This window comes from Xyrauchen texanus, chromosome 48, assembly GCF_025860055.1.
Source record: "Xyrauchen texanus isolate HMW12.3.18 chromosome 48, RBS_HiC_50CHRs, whole genome shotgun sequence".
NCBI classification, from domain to species: Eukaryota; Metazoa; Chordata; class Actinopteri; order Cypriniformes; family Catostomidae; genus Xyrauchen; species Xyrauchen texanus.
Window position 1 is genome coordinate 22339914 of NC_068323.1, and position 22093 is coordinate 22362006.

General features: G+C 34.6%; 1 protein-coding gene across 1 annotated transcript in view; it reads right to left on the reverse strand.

Annotated features, from left to right (window-relative positions):
- Positions 1 to 113: 113 nt before the first annotated feature.
- LOC127639375 (E3 ubiquitin-protein ligase RNF13-like) overlaps positions 114 to 22093 on the reverse strand; it is a 28391-nt gene continuing 6411 nt past the window's right edge. The window contains exons 4-10 of the mRNA XM_052121346.1: positions 21863 to 21988; positions 16132 to 16219; positions 14398 to 14488; positions 13172 to 13277; positions 12985 to 13078; positions 1613 to 1693; positions 114 to 1267 (exon numbers count right to left, since the gene is read on the reverse strand). Coding sequence (XP_051977306.1) covers positions 927 to 1267; positions 1613 to 1693; positions 12985 to 13078; positions 13172 to 13277; positions 14398 to 14488; positions 16132 to 16219; positions 21863 to 21988 — 927 coding nt within the window. The 3' untranslated portion in view covers positions 114 to 926. The remainder of the gene's footprint in view (positions 1268 to 1612; positions 1694 to 12984; positions 13079 to 13171; positions 13278 to 14397; positions 14489 to 16131; positions 16220 to 21862; positions 21989 to 22093) is intronic.

A 22093-nucleotide genomic window follows, 5' to 3' on the forward strand; every position in this document is an offset into this window, starting at 1 on the left:
GAAATTCATTGGTCAAAATTTCGGAGATTCTGTATATATTATAACCGCATAAATGATTTGCTACACTTTTTCCTTATAATGCTTTCCAACTTGTGCGAGTTTAAAAATTGATGGATGAGATAATACAAAAAACCAGCAAAGGTGTAGTATTTTATTCATGTAGATAAATGAATATAGAGTACTAAACAAGGGTGAACAGAACATTACATTTACAATCAAGCAACATTAAAAGGCAACCAGACATCAGTAACAGTTTGTGTTATCAAAAAAAACCTTCCACTTCGCAAACCATTTCCTACTTGCAGTATTTAATGTGTTATCTACTACATTTCCGAGATCAGTTCTAAGTTACTCATATTTAGGTTTGGTTGTTATTGATTAAAATAAAACGATGGCATCAGTATTGGTACAACAGTCTTTGTCCTATAAAACATGCAGATTTTTTGGATTGGATACACATCCAAGATGAGTTTGGTATGCGATGTGAGCACAAATTACATTCTCAGCTGCTGTGGAGGTTGGCAAAAATCCTGCTGCAAATTTTGCATAATAGCATATTCTCTTTGCAGGCAAATCACAGTTTATAAAATACTGCTGCTTGCTTTGAGCAGTGCTCTCTATACAACAAACTGGGTACATTTAAAGGTACAGTTCACCCAAAAATGAAATGTCTTTCACCATCTATTCTTGTAAAAGCCTCAATCATCATTGATTTTCATTCTACGGAAAAGAGATGAATTGAAGTGAGTGGTGATTGAGTCTAACTTCTCCTTTTGTATTTCATGTAACAACGTCATATGGGTTTGGAACAACAAGAATTTTCATTTTTGGGTGAACTGTTCTTTTAAATGTTTGTGAAATGTTGCTCCAAATACGCTGGAATCTCCTCCTTACAAGTCTGTGTTGGGTCCGCCTTGGGTAACGTCTCAGGCATTGGCCTCCAAGTTTTCGAGACATTCCCGTTGTAGCTGTACGACCACAGTTTCCACAGTGACCTCTTCTTCACTGTCGGTGGTGTCACTGTGCTCGTCATAGTCCGATGACTCCGGTTCATGCTGGGAAAGCGAGCCAGACATGGTTCCGAATGAATGGGCGCTGGTAGAGGCCAGAGATCTCAGCAAAGGCGTGTTTTCCGAGACGTCGTTTTCCTCGCCACCACTATCGTTGGAGTCCGAGTCCCCGTCAGACGGCACAACCTTCTGCTTGCACACTGGACAGGTCTTTTTGGTTTTGGTCAACCAAGGGTCGACACATTTGCAGTGATAGGCTGACGATTGGTACAAAGAGAATTAGTGCAAGTTCCTGACAAAGGCAATCTATTCAATGAGAATCAACTGAATTTACTAGTTTCAAATTTTAACATGAAATCAAAATTGACCACATTTACATTCTTACTACATATTCCTGGATTTATTGTGCATTATTTTTCAAGAAATATGTCTTGGAAATATGTCTGATTACAGAAATAAAGAGCAAGCATCTTTTCATGCTGATTTAATATAAAGTAGTTTTGTGATGCATTAACCTTTTATTGATGATGTTATTGAGTGGGTTGTCATGAGTATCACAAATTATCTAATGTAAGACCCTAAATGTCAAGAAGAAAACTTACCATGCGAGCAAGGCAAGACCCGAAGTTTGTCACCTTCTTCATACTCGTCCAAACAAATAGCACACACGTCATAAGAGTCACCTACGAGAAATATATATATATTTTTTAATGCATTTCAGTCCCTTTAATGAAGTTGACATTAAGGGTCATTGAAGAAAATGTCAAACTCACAATATTTAAAGATGGAATTCATGTTAGTTTGATCACAATTAAGAAAACATAAGGGTGAATTTGAAATAATTGTAATACTTTGTTTTGAGTGGATATTCAAATTTTGTTCATGTCCCTGGGTGCTTCCAAAAATAAAACACTCATGGAAATTCTTGACATAGCATGGAATTTTAATATTGGGATTTCTAGGCCTGAAAAAGTCATGGAAAATGAATGTTTCTATAGTGAACAGCTTATACATTTTTGTGGTTATTTTATTCCCATGATCTCAATACCACTATCTGTTCGTCTTTTGTAATATCCCTTTAACAAAATCCAAATCCTTAAAAACATCATATATATATATATATATATATGTACACACACACACACACACAATGCACAGCATAAATGTGTACACCCCTTCTGAAACCTAACAAATAAGCTCTTTCTCTTTACAAATAAGACATATTTGGTGTTCAATTCTAATGTAATGTTTAAGCAACTCTTAATCAGATACTAATGAAACATGTCAATAATAAACAAGCAAAATGATAAATCAGAATGATAAAAGGCCATGTTGCAAAAATGAACACACTCTCCTGAAAGTTCTAATATAAAACTGAAATGTTTTCTGTGCTAGTGAGGTACATTGACAAGCAGATTATTCTTTTGAACCATCACAATCAAATTGACCCGTTTCATGTGACTACACTGCATGAGCGCACCGCCATATTTGTGCCCTATATTCCATAGACCTTCATTGTGCTGCGCTGTGAGATGCGACAAAAACCTTCTCCAGGAGTTAAAAGAAGCTCTTGCATTCATACAGACAGGATCATCACTGAAGTTTTTCAATACTGCGACTAAATCAGACCAGAAAACACACAAACATTTGTAACTTCTGAATGAGAGACGTTTACGGCGATGTACCGGTGGGCGTGTGTACTCGCCGGGGTAGATGAATTGTGGATAAAATGTCTGCAAATGTTCTATTTGGCAATATTTGTGTTGTCTTTAGACCTGTATGTACTTTTCCTGGGACTTGGCTTGGATTAAAAGCAATGTTTTTCTTGATCTTGTTTTTCACGTGTTTTTCCATTCACCGCCATTGTTTCCTCCCGCTGATGGTCACAAATATGGCAGCTGGTAAAAGTGACGTAACTAATACAGGTCAATAGACATAGTTGTTTAAAGTGTAAAAGTTTTATCCCGTTATCCAGTTGAATCACTCTCAGACTCAATGCTGACAACAAATGGACCACATGGGAGAGAATTGTCAAATAAATGATGAAAAGATCTAACAAACCTTAAGATAAACAACTTTACAGCTCAAATAATATATGTTTTAACCGTAGAATTAATATAAATGCTTTTATAAAGTTATAAGCTTCACATTTCTGTGTTTATACCCTCCAAAACTTGTAGCCCCATTTACTTCCATTGCAAGTGCCTCACTGTACCCTTGATTTTTGCTTTGCTTTTTTTTAAGATCAGGAGGGACTATTCAAAATGAATTCTTGTGGTAATCAACATTATGCTTTAAATGCTGTTGGTTGAGCCTGACTTGGATTGAACCCAGAGATCCTTAACATTTATTTCAATTATTATGTTAATTCTTCTGTTACAACACTATCAATTCACTACAGTAGATTTTTACATTCAACACTTTATTTGACTTATAAGCATTAATAAAGATGCCAAATATATCAAGCTGCTTTTCCTTTTGGATTCTGAGTGTCTAGAAAACCGTTCCAGTCTCAATAAGTCCAGGAATTCATCCGGCTCTCCCTCTAAATTCCTCAGCCTTTTTTTTTATTCTCTCCACCAATGATGGAGCAGCTCTGTTGGTGGTCAGTGTTTATATAAGCAGTAAACTAACACATTTTCTTGCTGTCCTGCAAACTACCGTGACTACATGTGACCGTATATGGGTAAGATATAACGGCAACCGCAGAGCGTCACCAACTATTTGTGCTTAACATGAGTGAATGCCAGTGTTTGAAGGATAAGAGAGGTGTTTCTGGTTTGTAGAAGAGTTCACAGACAGCAGAACAGCCTGTAGGAATGGTCTCAACAGTGCCAATCCGCTGTTTACAACTGACATAAACACCTTGTGAAGTGCATGACCTTCTAGACCAACTTCTTGGACCTGACAATGTTGAGTTTGTGGCTTGAAATAAACCCTCAAATGTTCTGGTACCCTGTACAATGTTCTGAAGGGACTTGATAAAAGTTTACCTTGGGCTGGTTAGAAAATGAAAGATTCACAGAATGTCCAAGATGATTTTCAATGTGTAACAATGTGATGATTTTACATGGCTTTAAGTTTCTTAAAGATTCTTCCTTGACTCACATCTTACGTGTACGAGAGGGTTAAGACTTCAGTGTAAGTAGCAAAAATGGCGTTAAGGGTTCACAAATTCAGTTGACTAACGCAAATCACTTCAACCTCCCATTTCAATTAACCAACTCAAATCTAATACACCATTTAATCTGCATCGTTACTCAGAAAATTGTCACTGTACTCTCCTTTTTGTATTATTCATATATTAAAATGTTTTATTAAAAATACACCGATCAGCCACAACATTAAATTCACCTGCCTAACATTGTGTAGATCCCCCTCGTGTCACCAAAACAGCATCCTGAGATTATATTCTTCTCATCACAATTGTACAGAGTGGTTATCTGAGTTACTGTAGACTTTTTCAGTTCAAACCAGTCTGACCATTCTCTGTTGACCTCTCTCATCAACAAGACATTTCCATCCACAGAACTGCCGCTCACTGGATGTTTTTGAATAAAAGCAAACTTTTCAGTGCATTTTCTTTGAACGTTCGGTTTTCATCATCGATTTATCTTATGTTGCCTGAGATATGCATGTATCCTGACCACGTTTCTGTAACAACTGTGGTGATCATTTTTACATCTGTAGATTTGACCGCACTCTACACAATTTAGATAAAGCAATTTATATAACTGCATTATATTGAAAAAGAGGCGATCGAATGTTCACCTATACGGTGCGATCCATGTTTATTAAAGCAGTGTAACTAAACTACAGCCAGAAAAGTTTAAATGCGCGCTCCGGTCTGGACAATTGATGATGGCTGTATGCTGTTGCACGCAAGTAATTGAGTAAAAATACTTAAGAATTATTTGTGGGGATCTGTAATTTATTCGAGTGCAATTTAAATAGAATACTTGTGCTTTTACTTAATTATGTTCCCAAAGAAAAAAAATAGTACTTTTTACACTTGAAAAGTACTCATTACATTTTTGCAATGATTTTCTTTGATCTTACTGTACTGAAGCTGCCTTTTCACTGCATCTGACAAATGGCAGATGACTGACCAGAGGTCAGTCATTTTAAATGTGTCGCACGATGGCTGTTGGAAGCTTCAGATATGTTGAAATATTTGTGCCAGTAGACCGTATGTGACTGCCTGACTAAATGTGATGTATTAATTCAAAACTATGAGCACGAAGTGACAAAATGGTTTTATCCTAAACTTTATTCTAAACGCAAAAATGATAATTCACATGGCAAATAATATATATATATATAAACAAAAGGCTTTTGTAATTAAATGTGTACATGTCATTTATTTCTACACTTGCCTTCATATTTAAATCATATCTCTGAATTTCTACTCATTATTTGCTGAATTATATTAATTGTTGTTAGGCAACTATTAATTATAATAATAACAATAAAACCTAAATTGATAGTGTCATAAAAAGCAAACTTGAGATGAAAAATTCTGAGATTTCTGAAGCAACCACGTAATTTTTTGGTGTCCTATAACCTAGTTTCCATCCACTTCTCGCGCTGTTGTTACCGACAAAGTGAAAATTTGAAGAAAAAAAACATTTGCGAAATTTGCGATCTTCTGCCCATTTCCATTTAAATTATTTGTATTGATACAAAATGATGTTCGTGATCATGCTTAAAAAAAAAAAAACACTGGTCACAAAAGAAATCTGCCCCTAAGCCGTTTCCATACAGAGATGTGTGTATATCACTAATTGTGTACCTTTCACCTCCCAGATGTCCTTAATAAAAATTGGGAGAGTATTGAGACAATTCATTGAATTTAGCCAGTTTCCTGTCATTTTAATTTCACAAATAAATGCAATCAGAAGAGGAGGAATTGCAATCAAAAGGGAGCAGTTGCCCTTCTGATAGGACGTCACTAATTGGTCCTGTTCTAGCTGGCAACCTGTACCAAGTAGTGAGGGAAACTTTCAGTCTTAGTATAAGGACCATCCATCAATCATTCATTTAAAAGAAAAATTGATGCGGTGTAATATCAGGATTTACATATGATACATTCCTGATATTCAACAGGCTATTTTAAACAATCATCTAATCTAAAGCATCGCAATCATAACTGCATTATGTCCCGCATATTTGTCCAGCAACTTTTAACGTCCAACTGAACTTGATTGTCAATTTACATTTTCTGAAGAAGCTCAGCAAATGCAATCTGAGGTAAAGAGGGTTCAATTGAAAATATTACAAATGTTAACAAGCTTGTTTTCTGAAAGTGAACTCCTGAGGATGACATTCAGATTACTTTTTTCGTCTACAGAACAGTTTTAAGTTTGTGTAAAGATAAGGCAAGTATATAGGCCTAACAATATAATTTTTTTCATTTGGTAATTTATTTAAATAAATACAGGAAAATTAAGCTAAACAATAATTTTATAGAATCAGGCTATCTGTCAGTGTTCCAAAAAAACACACTGAAGGTTTTCTCCTAGTATTGTGTATTATTTTTAATTTAAAATATTTTTGTGCATAGAAATGATATTCAGGGTTTTATTATTTGTCACACACATACAGTATTGCATACATGTGATGTAATGAAATGTTTTTTGTATTGTGGGCTAATTCCATGACTGCCGGCATGGAATGGTTTGAATGGTGTGGAAAAACAGCTTTAATAAATAAACGGATGGCTACCACGATTAAATTAATCACAAAGTGTGGCCATTCATTTGTTCTCCTTGCACTTGTCGATGACAGGTGCATGATACGAGACATTTGTGTTGGCACTCCAGGAAGTGTCATGACGCAGATGTGTTTGCAGCATCGGATCTGTGCAGGTATGTCGTTAAGACCAATCCATAACAGTGCGAGTAATGCTTCATGTACTATAATAATAAACTGGCTTTCAAGGATGTATACCACGTCATCATGATTAACACAGGCCAACACTTGGTGTAAATTCTGTCATGTGACACTATTTTTGCATTAATGCCAATTTTCTCGACAAAGTGTTTTCAAACCAGTTTTTCGCAACATTTGAAGGATCGACATAGCTTATGTTTACAGTTAAACTGAAAAATATTATGTCAACACGTGAAATTATCGGATAATTTGCGTTTTTAATTTGCCTTTTTGATGCGCTACACTTTTTGTTGCAAAAAAAACTCTTAAATGGAAACTTAGTTTCTGACACTTTCGGCTCATGTTTTTCGACGCGTATGCCCTTCAGGACTTGTACCCTAGTCTTTGTATCGCATATGCAACAAAATCAGTTGAGCTAACGCACAATTTGATCACACTTAAACAAGCTTGATAATGTAGTTGGTTATGTAATGCAAACATTAAATGGTCTACACTTATATAGCACTTTTTATTTTTAACCTTAGAGGTTACCAAAGCACTTTACACTGTGTCCCAATCACCAATGACGGCAGAGCTGCCATGCAAGGTGCTAGCCTGTCATTGGGAGCAACTTGGGGTTCAGTGTCTTGCCCAATGACACTTCGGCATGTGGAGTCATGTGGGCTGGGAATCAAACCACCAACCCTGCGATAAGCACCCGGCCCACTCTACCACCTGAGCCATAGCCCCCAGGTGGCGTTTATATGTCATAAGATCGCATTGTGTGAGAAACAGAGCAAAAAGTGTTTAAGAACTGATAATCTTCCATTTTACTCATGATTTGAGTAAAAGGGGATAAAAGTAATTGTTTTTCTGCCTCTAGTGTTCATTCCACCAGGAAATTGCAGTGTTACATACAACAGGCCACATAAAAATAATTTTGTAAAAATGTAGTTATTGTAACATGATTCTATGAACAGGTAGCAAATGCCACTGGGGGAGAAATATGAGTCGTCAGTGACCATAAAAAGGTGACTTAACAAACCAATCAATTTTAACAATATCCTCTCTCACACAATCTCCTTTCTTAATTTCAATCTAGCAAGGAAAAACAATTACTTTTAAAAAATGTGAATACTTTTTTTTTATTTTTGGCTAGATACTTGTACTTTTAAGTAAAATATTCACTTAGTATTCATACTTCCACTTAAGTATAATTTCTGAGTACTTTTTACACACCTAGTTGCATGTGCCATTGAGCATTGTTAAACTCAACGCTGATTACTGAGGCTCACGCCTATGAACCGTGCAGAGAGTGCTCTGGTATTTCAGATGGCGAGGCAATTTTATCAAAAATCAGTTGGAGGGCCAGATTTGGTCCGCGGGCCGCCAGTTGACAAGCCCTAATATACAGTCAGTCATTTGTTATCGGCAAATAAACCTCAACAGGGTGATCAGGGGTTTATTTTGTGATAACAACTGGCTGACTGTACATTATCTCGCTTATTACACGGCTCCTAACCAAATAAATAAATACAATGGATATAGGGCTTGGCATTATGGCCAAAAATATTATCACTGTTTTTTATATATATCACTCAATATCTATGTTTATCACAATATACATTTCTTACCATTAATGGGGATGGAAATGCATTCAACGTGTTTGTTAGATCTCAAAAATGAATGTAAACATAACTTGTTTGTTTACAAGTAAACTCTCAGTTTAGGACTTAATCCCAAAGTTTGTGTCCTCTTCTCGATGTCATTTTGCCACTCTACACTCCTCAGTAGGTGGCGGTAATGCACTGGATTGCCAACCACCAATAAACACAAGAAGAAGAAAAACTTACTGAGCTTCACTACTGTGGTGCCAAATTTGGACTCCCTAGTATCCTCATGTTTAAAGGTAGATGTAGGAAAGGGCTTTAGGGGTAAGGGACAATCAGTAGCAGGGAGTCAGAATCTGGCAGGCAGTCATGTTTCGGCACATCATCAGTTACCATGACAGCAGGTCGAGGTAGCCATTAGCCAGCTAATACTTCCTAACCAGCTGATTTCATGACTGTGATTGTTAGCTAGTTGTGTGTATAATTTTGCCGAACTGCTTGAGTTTTAGCCTCACATACCTAATACAATCGTCTAGGAGTAAAACATCGGCTAAATATTGAAAATTACTCAAAGGTCATCAATAGTGAAAAAAAAATGTCTCTATAAATATCCATATATCACCCAGCCCTATATGGACATACAATATTAATTTGCGTTGAAATTATGTGAAAATAAACAACTGAACAGCTGAAATCCACCTCCTGTTTGCACTGTTGGTGTTTATTTCTTGAAAATTACCGTCTAAATGCTCATTATCCAGTCTATTACAAGACTATTTGCAAAATAAACAAATAAATGGAGTTGAAACATTGATTTGATTTTTTTTTTAGCTTACTTGTAGAGATCTCACATTGTTCAGAGAAACAGGAAAGATGACTCGGTCTGATATGTGGATGTGCAGTTGTTACTCAGAGAGATCAGACCGCTAGATGGCGCCATTGGCCAATCAGAATAGAGTATTCCAGAGAGCCGTGTAATAATGCTGGTAGGCGATTCTCATGTCATAGTCAAATTTGATTCCAAAAAAAAAATACGAAATTATATTTTAATGATGGATAATGGATTTTTAGGACCATTAAGAATTTTTACATTGTGACAACATTTTTTCTTTATTCTCATTAATTCTCATTACCGCAACAAAAAGATTCATTATGGTATTTTCATTACTGCAACATGAAACATTTTTTGTAAATCAGTACTACTCCCTTTGATATTTAGAAAAGTCCAAGTAAAACAGCACCTTTTTGTAATATGAAAAGATTAAAAATAAAAAATCTTATCAGTTAAAGAATTTTCATGAAAGCATTGAGAATAGTAAAAGTAAAAGGTCTGGATGTGTTATGGAATTGGGGGGTAAAATGTGCTTAAAAAATGTCACAATGCAAAAAAAAACTAATCATAATGATCCTAGATGAAAGGTTAATTTCCTTTATGTAAAATATAACTTTTTATTTTGGATTAAATTTTTAAACATATAAATGTGGGAAAGCATACCTTGATTATTTTTATCAAGAATTTTACTTGCATTGGACATACTGAATCTACTTGGACCTAATTGGGAAAAAAACCATTAGCCTTTTAAGCCATTTCAGTGCAAATACATGTCAACGTCCCAGCCATTGTTCAAACGCAATAAACTAAAATGCTAGCCCTCTCTGTAACTTGGTTAAGAATCTCAAGCAGCAACAAATAACAGCTTAAGCCTCAAAATCTGAAATACCCAGGATGCCAGGGTAATAATATTTCCATTTACTGTGCCAGACTGCAGCGATGCAAGAAGCAGGCGAGTATATGAATTTTCCAGCGCCTGCAGTAACAGGGCCATGACAACAGCTGCTTGTTTTGAGTGTGCGGCTCAGCTGCACTGTCATGCGACAGGAAAAACCCACCCAACCATCCGATAACCCAGTCAGTGAGACAGACTGCAGCCCACAGCAGAACACATGAGTCAGCACAGAACCATACAAAACACAAAAGTCAGCAGAGATGCCATGAACGAAGAAGAGGAGGGTGAAAACTAGGGTAAAATGTCCATCACTGTACTATCTCGCTTTCAGTGTGGGGGGAATTTAAAAGGCTCAGTAATGTTGACATGGCTGAAAAGAGATGCTGGTCATCTATAAAAGAAGCACTGCATGCAGAAAAACACACCACCATACTAATAAATTGTTTCACCTTTGTTCAGCTATCAAAGACTGAGGCCACAAAAACAGACATGCATACAGACAGACAGACAGTCAGTCAGAACAAGTCATCATGACAGAAAGACAGAAAAGTCTTTATGATTATAGACAGGCAGATATAGACAGAACAATCATTTTGACAGACAGTCAGATATACAAACAGAAAGATTCAGTTTGCCCTGATTTTCAGATCCTGATGGAAATTTACAGAAGTCCATAAACATTAACTTAATCTATGGACATTTTTGGGATATTTAATTGCCCGCTATGGCAAAGCCATATGTCCAATCAATTAGAAAATTTACAGTCCAAAGGTCTGTGCCATATTTTGTAGATGTAGTGTGAAAGCTCAAGGACAGTAAAAAGTGTTCTAAGTTAGGGATTTACAAAAAAAACAACTCAAACCAAAAACTGTTAAGTAACTTCAAAAATGTGTCAAGCCAACATAATAAATTAAACATGCTAACCCTCGAAACGACTTTGTTTCAGATGACATCTCCAAGCCCCATATTTCCAAACCCTTCCTTTCAACCACCCGTCACAAAGAAACCACTTTTCTCCATCCAATCAATTCCAATTCCAAATGAATAAAAACCAACATGTACCCTATAATTTGTTTTTCACATTCAACATCCTGTTTCACTTGGAAATATGTCAAGTAATGGAAGTCAAATGGGTTGCAAATGGAGTTTCATGTTGATATGAATGCTACTGATTTATTTTTCCACAGATAACCCTCATAAATGACATCAATTATGTAATGTCCCAGATATATTATAGGCCTATCCATCTAATAATTAAGATCAATAAAAGATCAAACTATGACTTTTATTTCGATTTGTCCCAAGTTAATCCCCAAACCTAAACCTAACCATAAAGTGTAAGCCCTTACCAACACCCTCAACCTAACCATGATTTGAATAGGAAAATCAAGAAAAACATTGGGGTTTGGAACGAGAGGGAAGAATATTATTGGTTATTGACATCAGTCATTTGTATTGTGTAAATACTGTAAATATGGAATGAGTAACCAGATATGTTCACTGATGTTACCTTTCTTAAAAGAAAGTGTTGGCTAGCTAAAATGTGATCCCTGTATTGTATCGATATGCAATTATGTTTGCTGATCGGTTGGTCTAAAAGTCTACTTTTCTTCTATGAGCCAAGTTGCATTTTTTTGTGCAAATTACAACAAGTTGTCCTGAGACCGTGTTGAATATCGCACACATTTGATCTGTCGAGCATTTGAAAGAGGAGATGAACACAGGTGACTAACCCGAGCGTCAACACTTTCCTTATACTGAAAACCAAGAGAAAGTGATGATGGTGTGATGGACACTGTTGACACTGTTGATTTGGTTGTGAAGTGGCTTGATGATTCACTACAAGGAGGCGGAAAATGCAGAGAGTTGCAGTGTGGGAGGGGAATTCCACATTTCACCCACAATACCAGGCTGTTTGTCCAGCAAGGATAATACAAAATGCTGATGTCCCAGCAACATGACAGTTTCACAACATCAAATTAAAAGTGCCCAGAAGTTTTAAAAAGAGTTCATGAAAGATTACAGAGTTGTATAGGGATGCACCGATGTATCGGCAACCGATATTTATTGATCAAATGAAAGCCATCTGCATATCGGTCATAAGAATACAAATGCTGACATGAAATATCATTGGTTTATTTATAGTTAAATACATAAAATGATCGCATTGTTTATATACGTTTTTACACTAAGAAATAGAGTAGAATTTTAAATATTTAATTTTATGCATTTTTAGGTGTATATTTTTCAATAAAATTTCATTTAAATTTTATTTATGATTACAAAAATGTATTTTGTTGTATTATATTTCTTTTTTCTCTCTCAAAAATATCGGTATCAGCCAATCCGTTTTTGTTGTTGTTAAAAATGTATATCAGACAAAAAAAATGTCAGTAAATGCATAAAAATTATACTTTGTATTAAGTCTCATTTTAAAAGTAAAGCTCGAATCCATCAAAGTACCTAGCATCTATTCAAAATATATCAAATATGCCGTTTTCCTAATATATAAGATAATATACCATCTTAATATGTTGCTTGCTTTGTTGTGTCGCCAACTTCTTGCTTAAACCATGAATTACTGGGAAGAGATGTTTCTCTGTGGTTTTGTAAAAGCAAATATTTGCTGCAATTTCTGCATTATCATAAAGTGATATCACTAGTCAGTCATTATCAAATGATACAAATAACTCAAAAGCACTTCAACAATCTGAGACAGATTCTTCATCTGTACCGTTACAGTTTAATATCACATTTGATTCTTACCTTTCTTGTACTTGTGAATTGGGAGTTTCTTCAACTGGTCTTTGCGTAAGCGACTTCTTCTGGCTCTGTGTCGGTCCTGAACAAACTTTGTAATCTGAGATTTAAAAAAAAGGTAAACGTGCAAATCAGCCCATTTATTTTGTAAAAAGGGTCAGTTTCTTTATTATAGACTATTATCATTACTCACCATGAAAACAACAATGAGAATAAGGCAGATTCCAACGATGATGAGGAATGGGATCAGGTAATATTCCAGAGGCAAACTGAAGTCTGGCATGAGAATTACATGACCTCTAAAGAAAGACAGAAAGCACAAACATCATGGACTACTCATGTTCATATGGTACATATAATAACAATACTAACATTCTTTAGATTTTGAATCAGAGCTTTGTCTATCACAAATGTATAGAGATGTTTTGTATATATTCATATTACAACCCAACAATTATTTATTGATGTCCAGATTGTCATTATAATATGCTACAGTATTATTATTATTATTATTATTATTAATACTTTGAGGATTTGTTGTATACAATAGTAATATAGTTCTGCCTTATTAACTTTCTCCTGGATCTTATATTCTAATGCTGTAGTGTATTGTTCATCATGTTGCAAAAGGCTGTATTTTATGTAGGCTAAGCATCTTAGGCACATTCGTTACATTATTGTAACAGTTAACATACAAGCCACTGCTGCAAGCCAACATTCCAAACATTACCATTTATCAAGCGCTGAAACTTTGCTTGGAGCAGAATAATTTGGAATAATGTTACAATTTTTAACATTCACCTCTTTGCAGCCTGAACTTGTTCAGAACATTAAATCTTTGTGACACCAGCGCTAAAAACAGTCTAGATGCAGCGCAACGGATGAAACGGAACGCAGGTGTCTCGACATGTGTTTTTGAAATCTGAAGTTATTTTGAACTTGACACAGTGTCTAAAAACGTGTCGGACCCACATGAGACACTGAAGAAACACGAGAAATGGTACAGTGGTCAAGGACGTTCGTCTAGCACGTTTACTTCGAAAAACAATGGAAAAACAGAGTAGAAGCACGCAAAAACACGTTCAGTGTGAACAGCCCCTCATCCAATTGCACGTATCTGTGTGAGTGAGCGCGCGTAGGCGAAACAAGTCGTCCTGTATATTTTTTTCATAATTTATGAAGACAACAGCAGCGTATTCTCATGTGTACCCAAAACAACATGTCACCCTTCAAGCAGTTTTTGCAGAGATTTCCTACTCGGGCCAGGAGCCCCCACCGTTACTGGGTGTGAACAGCAAATTTGTATCCTATTATCAAATGAGTAAAACACACCTGAAATGTTTTCAGATTACTCTGTTCCATTAAGTAACTAACTATCTGAACTGTGAAGTATCCAGAAGTGAAATCCAAAGCTCTCACCCTTTCTGGTAGGTGTAATCCACTTTGAGGGAGTTGGCTGCTTCTTCACCAATGAAAACTGATGGAATGTTGATCTGCTTCAGAATGTCCACTGTAGCGAAATAACAAATATATATATATATATTATTTAACAATTTGAGTGAAAACTTAAATTATAAAATTCAAATTCAGAATTGCTTGGCATGCACTGCACACGTTTGTGCAAAATCTGATGATCCATGTTATCCAGCATTTTATCCATCTTATCTGCTTCAGTGTAAGCAAGGAAATCTGACCTTTTGTACAAAGGAGATAACATGGTTAAATGTTACAAATTTGCAAACTAGAAATAATGTAGAATCTTTAATATTTATTTGTCATTTTACATCAGTTTCTTTGTTTTTGATTTGTGAACTAGAAAGTGTAGAATTTTAAATATTTATTTGTCATTTTACATCAGTTTCGTTGTTTTCGATTTGTGAACTAGAAAGTGTAGAATTTTAAATATTTATTTGTCATTTAACGTCAGTTTCTTTGTTTTCGATTTGTGAACTAGAAAGTGTAGAATTTTAAATATTTATTTGTCATTTAACGTCAGTTTCTTTGTTTTCGATTTGTGAACTAGAAAGTGTAGAATTTTAAATATTTATTTGTCATTTAACGTCAGTTTCTTTGTTTTCGATTGTGAACTAGAAAGTGTAGAATTTTAAATATTTATTTGTCATTTAACGTCAGTTTCTTTGTTTTCGATTGTGAACTAGAAAGTGTAGAATTTTAAATATTTATTTGTCATTTAACGTCAGTTTCTTTGTTTTCGATTGTGAACTAGAAAGTGTAGAATTTTAAATATTTATTTGTCATTTAACGTCAGTTTCTTTGTTTTCGATTGTGAACTAGAAAGTGTAGAATTTTAAATATTTATTTGTCATTTAACGTCAGTTTCTTTGTTTTCGATTGTGAACTAGAAAGTGTAGAATTTTAAATATTTATTTGTCATTTAACGTCAGTTTCTTTGTTTTCGATTTGTGAACTAGAAAGTGTAGAATTTTAAATATTTATTTGTCATTTAACGTCAGTTTCTTTGTTTTCGATTTGTGAACTAGAAAGTGTAGAATTTTAAATATTTATTTGTCATTTAACGTCAGTTTCTTTGTTTTCGATTTGTGAACTAGAAAGTGTAGAATTTTAAATATTTATTTGTCATTTTACATCAGTTTCTTTGTTTTTGAATTTTAAATGTTTAATTTTATGTCCTATTGTTTTCCTATTCATGGACTAGACCGTATAGAATATTAAATATTTCTTTCATTCATCTCATTGTTTCTTTGTTCTGCACTTTTTTTAAATTTATTTTTCATTTTACATTATAATGTTTCTTTGTTTTAAATAGCTAATAATGCTAAACTTTGTTTAAATTAGATTGAGAAAAACTGATAAATGAGAAATTGGTTTCTGTTTTTGGGAGAGAGTTACATTGGATATTTACATGGATATGGATCATCCACTACTGTATGTTAAAAACACCAAAGTTTGGTTCCTCCAATTTGAGAACCAAATGTTGAATGACCAGCAATTAGTCCATCAAGGTCCACTACATTTCAAGTCAATCGACATCACGAGAGAATTCATAAATACAGCAGTGGTTATTACCAACCGCTGGAGTGAAGGTTTGTGAATTGAAGTATTGTCTAACAGCAGAACCCATCAGCAGATGTCTCCAATGCATGTTTTATACATTAATGTGCAGGAACTTACGATCATTGGATCCCATGCCGATTAAGTCATCAGAATCCACATTGTGGACAATTGCGGCCTTGTAGCCGGCCTTCTGCGCATGAAGGACCTGAGGAAGGAGTACAGACAGATACATTGTGTTCAGTGTTCAGACAGACACAGGCATCATACATGCACTCCTCCAACCCTCCCCCACACAAACATTACTTGTATGACACATGTGTGACTATTGTATATCTTAGGGTTTAAAGGATTGTATTTGTAGAACCACAACTGCAGTATCTGATTACCAAAAGCTTATACGTCCTCGTCATTAAGAAATCAACTTTATGTACAGTCGTTAACACCCTGCATTACCATTTTCAGGTCTAGACGGTGTAGACAAGTTTACTGCTAAACAGCGGCCACTCATGGCAGAGACGGGACTTGCAACACAACCAAGATCAACACCTAAAACTCTTCAAATATATATGTGTGTGTGTGTGTGTGTGTGTGTGTGTATGTATGTGTATGTATATATATATATATATATATATATATATATATATATATATATATATAGGTATTTAGCCTATAAACACAAGAGAGTGAGAGACAGTCTCTGCTCTTCGTATAGTGGTCTAGAAGGAGAGACAGATTCTTGCAGTGGCTGGATTCCTGAATGTTTGCACAGGCAGAGATAAGAGTATTCACGACACTCCACAGACAGAGGGGCCACAGACACTAAACGGAGTCATAAAGTGAGGTAGAGAAAGAATGAATAAGAAAGCAAGTGAGAGAGGCAGGATTTGAAAAAGAGTAAAGGAACGAGTGCAAGGGAGTTTTCAGTAATGTAACATTGGATTAAACAGTTTCCAAAAGTCAAATGTTTTGTTCATTTTCATCAATGTATCTGGGTTAATTACATGACGCTATAAATATATATTTTTTCCGGATCTATTACATTTGTCAAAAATACATTTAAAAAGTGCAACACACACAAAACAATGACTTTTCAAAGATGAACATATTTTTATTTTCTGAGTTTTCTGGTGGTTAAAGTAAACAAATGGTGGTGTAACAGTACATTGATAGTAAAAAATATAGGCTGAACTTCTTGAAAAAAGAAATACCAGCATAAATAATCTTTCATCATTATTTATTTAAAAAATAAGTAATGGAACTACAACAGCATTTTAGTGAAAAATAAAAACTCATCAATTTCAAAGTCATAGCTTTACGAGAATCAAGTTCAATTACAAGAATAAAGTCGCAGCATTATGAGTTTAAATATTTTTATATTTATAAAAATAAGGTAAAATTACGAGAATAAAATCGCATAATTCGTAATATTTTGAGAATAATGTCGTAGTATCATGGTATTAAAGTCGTAATATTTTGAGAATAATGTCATAGTATCATGGTATTAAAGTCGTAATATTTTGAGAATAATGTCGTAGTATCATGGTATTAAAGTCGTAGTATCATGGTATTAAAGTCGTAATATTTTGAGAATAATGTCGTAGTATCATGGTATTAAAGTCGTAATATTTTGAGAATAATGTCGTAGTATCATGGTATTAAAGTCGTAATATTTTGAGAATAATGTCGTAGTATCATGGTATTAAAGTCGTAATATTTTGAGAATAATGTCAGTAGTATCATGGTATTAAAGTCGTAATATTTTGAGAATAATGTCAGTAGTATCATGGTATTAAAGTCAGTAATATTTTGAGAATAAAGTCAGTAGTATCATGGTATTAAAGTCGTAATATTTTGAGAATAAAGTCGTAGTATCATGGTATTAAAGTCGTAATATTTTGAGAATAATGTCAGTAGTATCATGGTATTAAAGTCGTAATATTTTGAGAATAATGTCGTAGGATCATGGTATTAAAGTCGTAATATTTTGAGAATAATGTCGTAGTATCATGGTATTAAAGTCAGTAATATTTTGAGAATAATGTCGTAGTATCATGGTATTAAAGTCGTAATATTTTGAGAATAATGTCGTAGTATCATGGTATTAAAGTCGTAATATTTTGAGAATAATGTCGTAGTATCATGGTATTAAAGTCGTAATATTTTGAGAATAATGTCGTAGTATCATGGTATTAAAGTCGTAATATTTTGAGAATAATGTCGTAGTATCATGGTATTAAAGTCGTAATATTTTGAGAATAATGTCGTAGTATCATGGTATTAAAGTCGTAATATTTTGAGAATAATGTCAGTAGTATCATGGTATTAAAGTCGTAATATTTTGAGAATAATGTCGTAGTATCATGGTATTAAAGTCGTAATATTTTGAGAATAATGTCGTAGTATCATGGTATTAAAGTCGTAATATTTTGAGAATAAAGTCAGTAGTATCATGGTATTAAAGTCGTAATATTTTGAGAATAATGTCGTAGTATCATGGTATTAAAGTCAGTAATATTTTGAGAATAATGTCAGTAGTATCATGGTATTAAAGTCAGTAATATTTTGAGAATAATGTCGTAGTATCATGGTATTAAAGTCGTAATATTTTGAGAATAATGTCGTAGTATCATGGTATTAAAGTCGTAATATTTTGAGAATAAAGTCGTAGTATCATGGTATTAAAGTCGTAATATTTTGAGAATAATGTCGTAGTATCATGGTATTAAAGTCGTAATATTTTGAGAATAAAGTAAAACTTCTGAGAATATAGCTGTATCATTTTGAAATTGAAGTCATAATATTTTGAGAATAAATTGTGAGGTAAGTAACATCAATGTGATGTGGTAAACAACAGCAAAGTGGAGTGTCTGGGTCTTTACATACAGTAATCATTGGCTGTGCAACTTTGTTGTCAAGTTTGCCGAGCTGAATTTGTGTGAAGTTTTTGCGAGCTCTCTGATCATGGATGAGGTGTGCATTAGTAGTACAGGAGTTTTCAACATGTGGCACCTGTTAAGGGAAGTGCAAGATGCTTACACAATTGAAGCGATAAATATCTGGAACTGCTGTGAATTATATAGGTTATTTCAACACATATATTGTAACATCCCCTCAGTTATACTATTGTTTTAAGAACAAATGCAGACCAAGTATCACCCACACCGACTGGGACTGTACGAATGTCTGTCTCCTGCATTAATGACATTTCCTACATAACCACGGCAGAGTCCAGATAATAATAATAACTCTGTGTTGATGTGCCAAAAGACCAAGGTTTTCTTTATTGCTAAATTCTATCCAGAAGTATGTTTTAACTAAATCCACCACATCCATTTCTTGCATTAATGAAGCTGCTGGCTTGCGGTCGGTTCTACTGTTGTGATAAAGACACACTGTTTAATATTGTTTTCCCCTCTAAATATTTCTGCTTTATTCACGCAATATTAAGACTTTTATCTCATAATGCTAAAACGTTATTCTCCTAATTTTGATTTCAAAATATATTGATTATTCTCGAAATTTTGTATTCTATTTTAACGTGGCACTAAAACGCCATCATAGCAAAACAATCTTTTTCAAAAAATTACAATGGGTTACAAGTAACAGGGTTGCAGATTTAGCCTAAATGAACTTAGTAGGCACCAGTGTCCAAAATGAAGGGAGGCCCGGGACAAAATGCCCCTTAAGTATAAAATGTGGGGGCAAGAAAATGCCCATGTATGAATAATTTTGTATTTTATTTGTAACACTTGATATAATCCTTAATATTCCATTTTAGTCCTAGTTACACATATTTTGGCATAAACAAATGCCATTTAAGTGTTGATGTTCATTACATTTTTAGAGTAAGACGTAAAAAAATTCTCAATCTTAAGAATTTGCATTAAGTAATTAATTAAAATGATGTATTTGACATAAACGGATGAGACAACGCTTGTGCTTTATATGGTTAAACAGAAAATATGCCCTCATAAAAGTAAAAAAAAAAAAATGCCCCTCAAAATCAAACGTAGGGGGAAAATGTTGCACCTTAATGTACAGTAAAACGTATTTTCTGACACCAGCTAGTTTGGCACCAAATGTTGGTTTGTAGGTTAAGATACACTAATACTTTCCATAAAAGTCTTGTTTAGACATTTCTGTTGCACTAACTTTGGTAAAACGCTTGAATGTATGAGCTTGACAGATGCAGTCAACAGTTTCAAAACTGGCTTTCCTAACAATAAACGAAATTACACATACAACAAAATCAAACCTCTTCTGCTGCACAAACAAACCCACCCTCAAATCCAACAGGAACAGGATGAATATAATGCACTGTAAATCTTTACATCCATACCATGAGGCTTTAGAACAAGCCTCCATACATCACAGCCATACTATAGCTGCAAATCTACTATTAACAAAGCATAAATGATCAACTTAGTGGTTTTTTATTGTGGTATAGCAAATATATGTCAAACAATGTGTAACAGGCGTAATCTGTACTGCGCTTGGAAGTCATCCAAAGTCCAGCAGGTGAATAGAAATTGTAGGAAGTCCTCTTCTCATCTTTGCATACTATTTGCCAACAGCATGAAATGCACAATGAAGCACGTCTTGGAGAGCGGGGGCTGATTTTGCATATAGGAGCGCATATGTGTACTTGGACAGGCGATTCTTTCATGTTACACGCATTTGTAGTGTAGGTATTTTGTCGGCATGTGAACAGAACTGCAGATGTAAAAATGTGCTGAATGTGAAGTACTCTAAAACAGTATGCCATAAACCCTGGAATTTCTATTAGAAACGCTGATGATTTTTACATTTCTACTTTGGGTTTGAGACTCGTTACTGGCTTAAAGGTGAAGTGCATTTTTTTTCTGCGTCACTATCGCGTCACCAAATAATTATGACTGTTTTCAAACAAATTTCCAGAATACTGGTTGACAAATACATAAACCCATCACAAAATTATTCCACTGGTCGAGCCAATGTTGCCATGACGGGCTGCGCAAACAATAGAGTTATTATATTGCTAGAGAACCACAGTGTTTACACTTTTGGGCAAAATCAACCTACGTATAGATTGCTTATAGATGTCTTTACTACTTTCATCATTAACCAAAAACTTGTGCTTTTGCTTTATGCTGTATACACACAATACATGGCAGTATTAAGTCAAAGACCTCAATCTTATTTATAATATATATCTGTACACTGACAGCCAAAAGAATAATGTACAGATTTTGCTGTTTTGGAAGGAAACTGGATTGAGCTTAACTTGTATTGAACCCGGAATATTCCTTTAAGAAATCTTTCAAATTAAACTTAACCATTTAAATATGCAATATTTAAATAGATAAAATAATATGTACAACTAATATGTAAAAGTCATGGCAGGTTGACATTTTAAGTTCATTTAATTCAATTAAAATTAATTCATTAATTCAACTTAAAAAGCAATGCAAACTCATTAGATTTACAAACCCATTGTTCCACTATATTTAATACATTTTCATTTTATGTATCATGGTGGAAGTAAACTTTATTTCCAAGAATGATCTAATTTGCATAATATTTTGATTATTTTCTTTTTTTAGTATTTTGAAAACAGTCTGTATAATATGTCTTTTGCCTCATGAAATCATCTCATCATTTGGTAACAGGCTGTTGAGGGCAGTTGCATTACTTATTTCCAAATATTTCTTTCACAAAGGTACTAAAATAATCGCAAATAGAACCGTTAGGGCACCGGACTCATTAGGAGGAATCAGAAACATTGAATTCCTTACGATTCCCATTCCTATCTGCGACACGAGACACTGGGGTCTCGTGTCAGCAGCCGCCAGAAAGAGATGAACCCTACCTTGACATCAAAGTTACAGTCGAAGCGCTTGATCAACACAATGAAGGTGTTGGTTGCGTTGTCCCTCAGGGGCGGAGGAGCGATTGGCTCACAGGCATTCTCTGGATGAGCCCCAATCAGGAAGCCCTGAGGACAAATGAAATCAATGACAGAACCAAGAATAAAATATTAGCAATAACCAGCACAAAATCTCCTTTAATCAGTCCCTGTTCAAATCTGTTGAGACCGTTC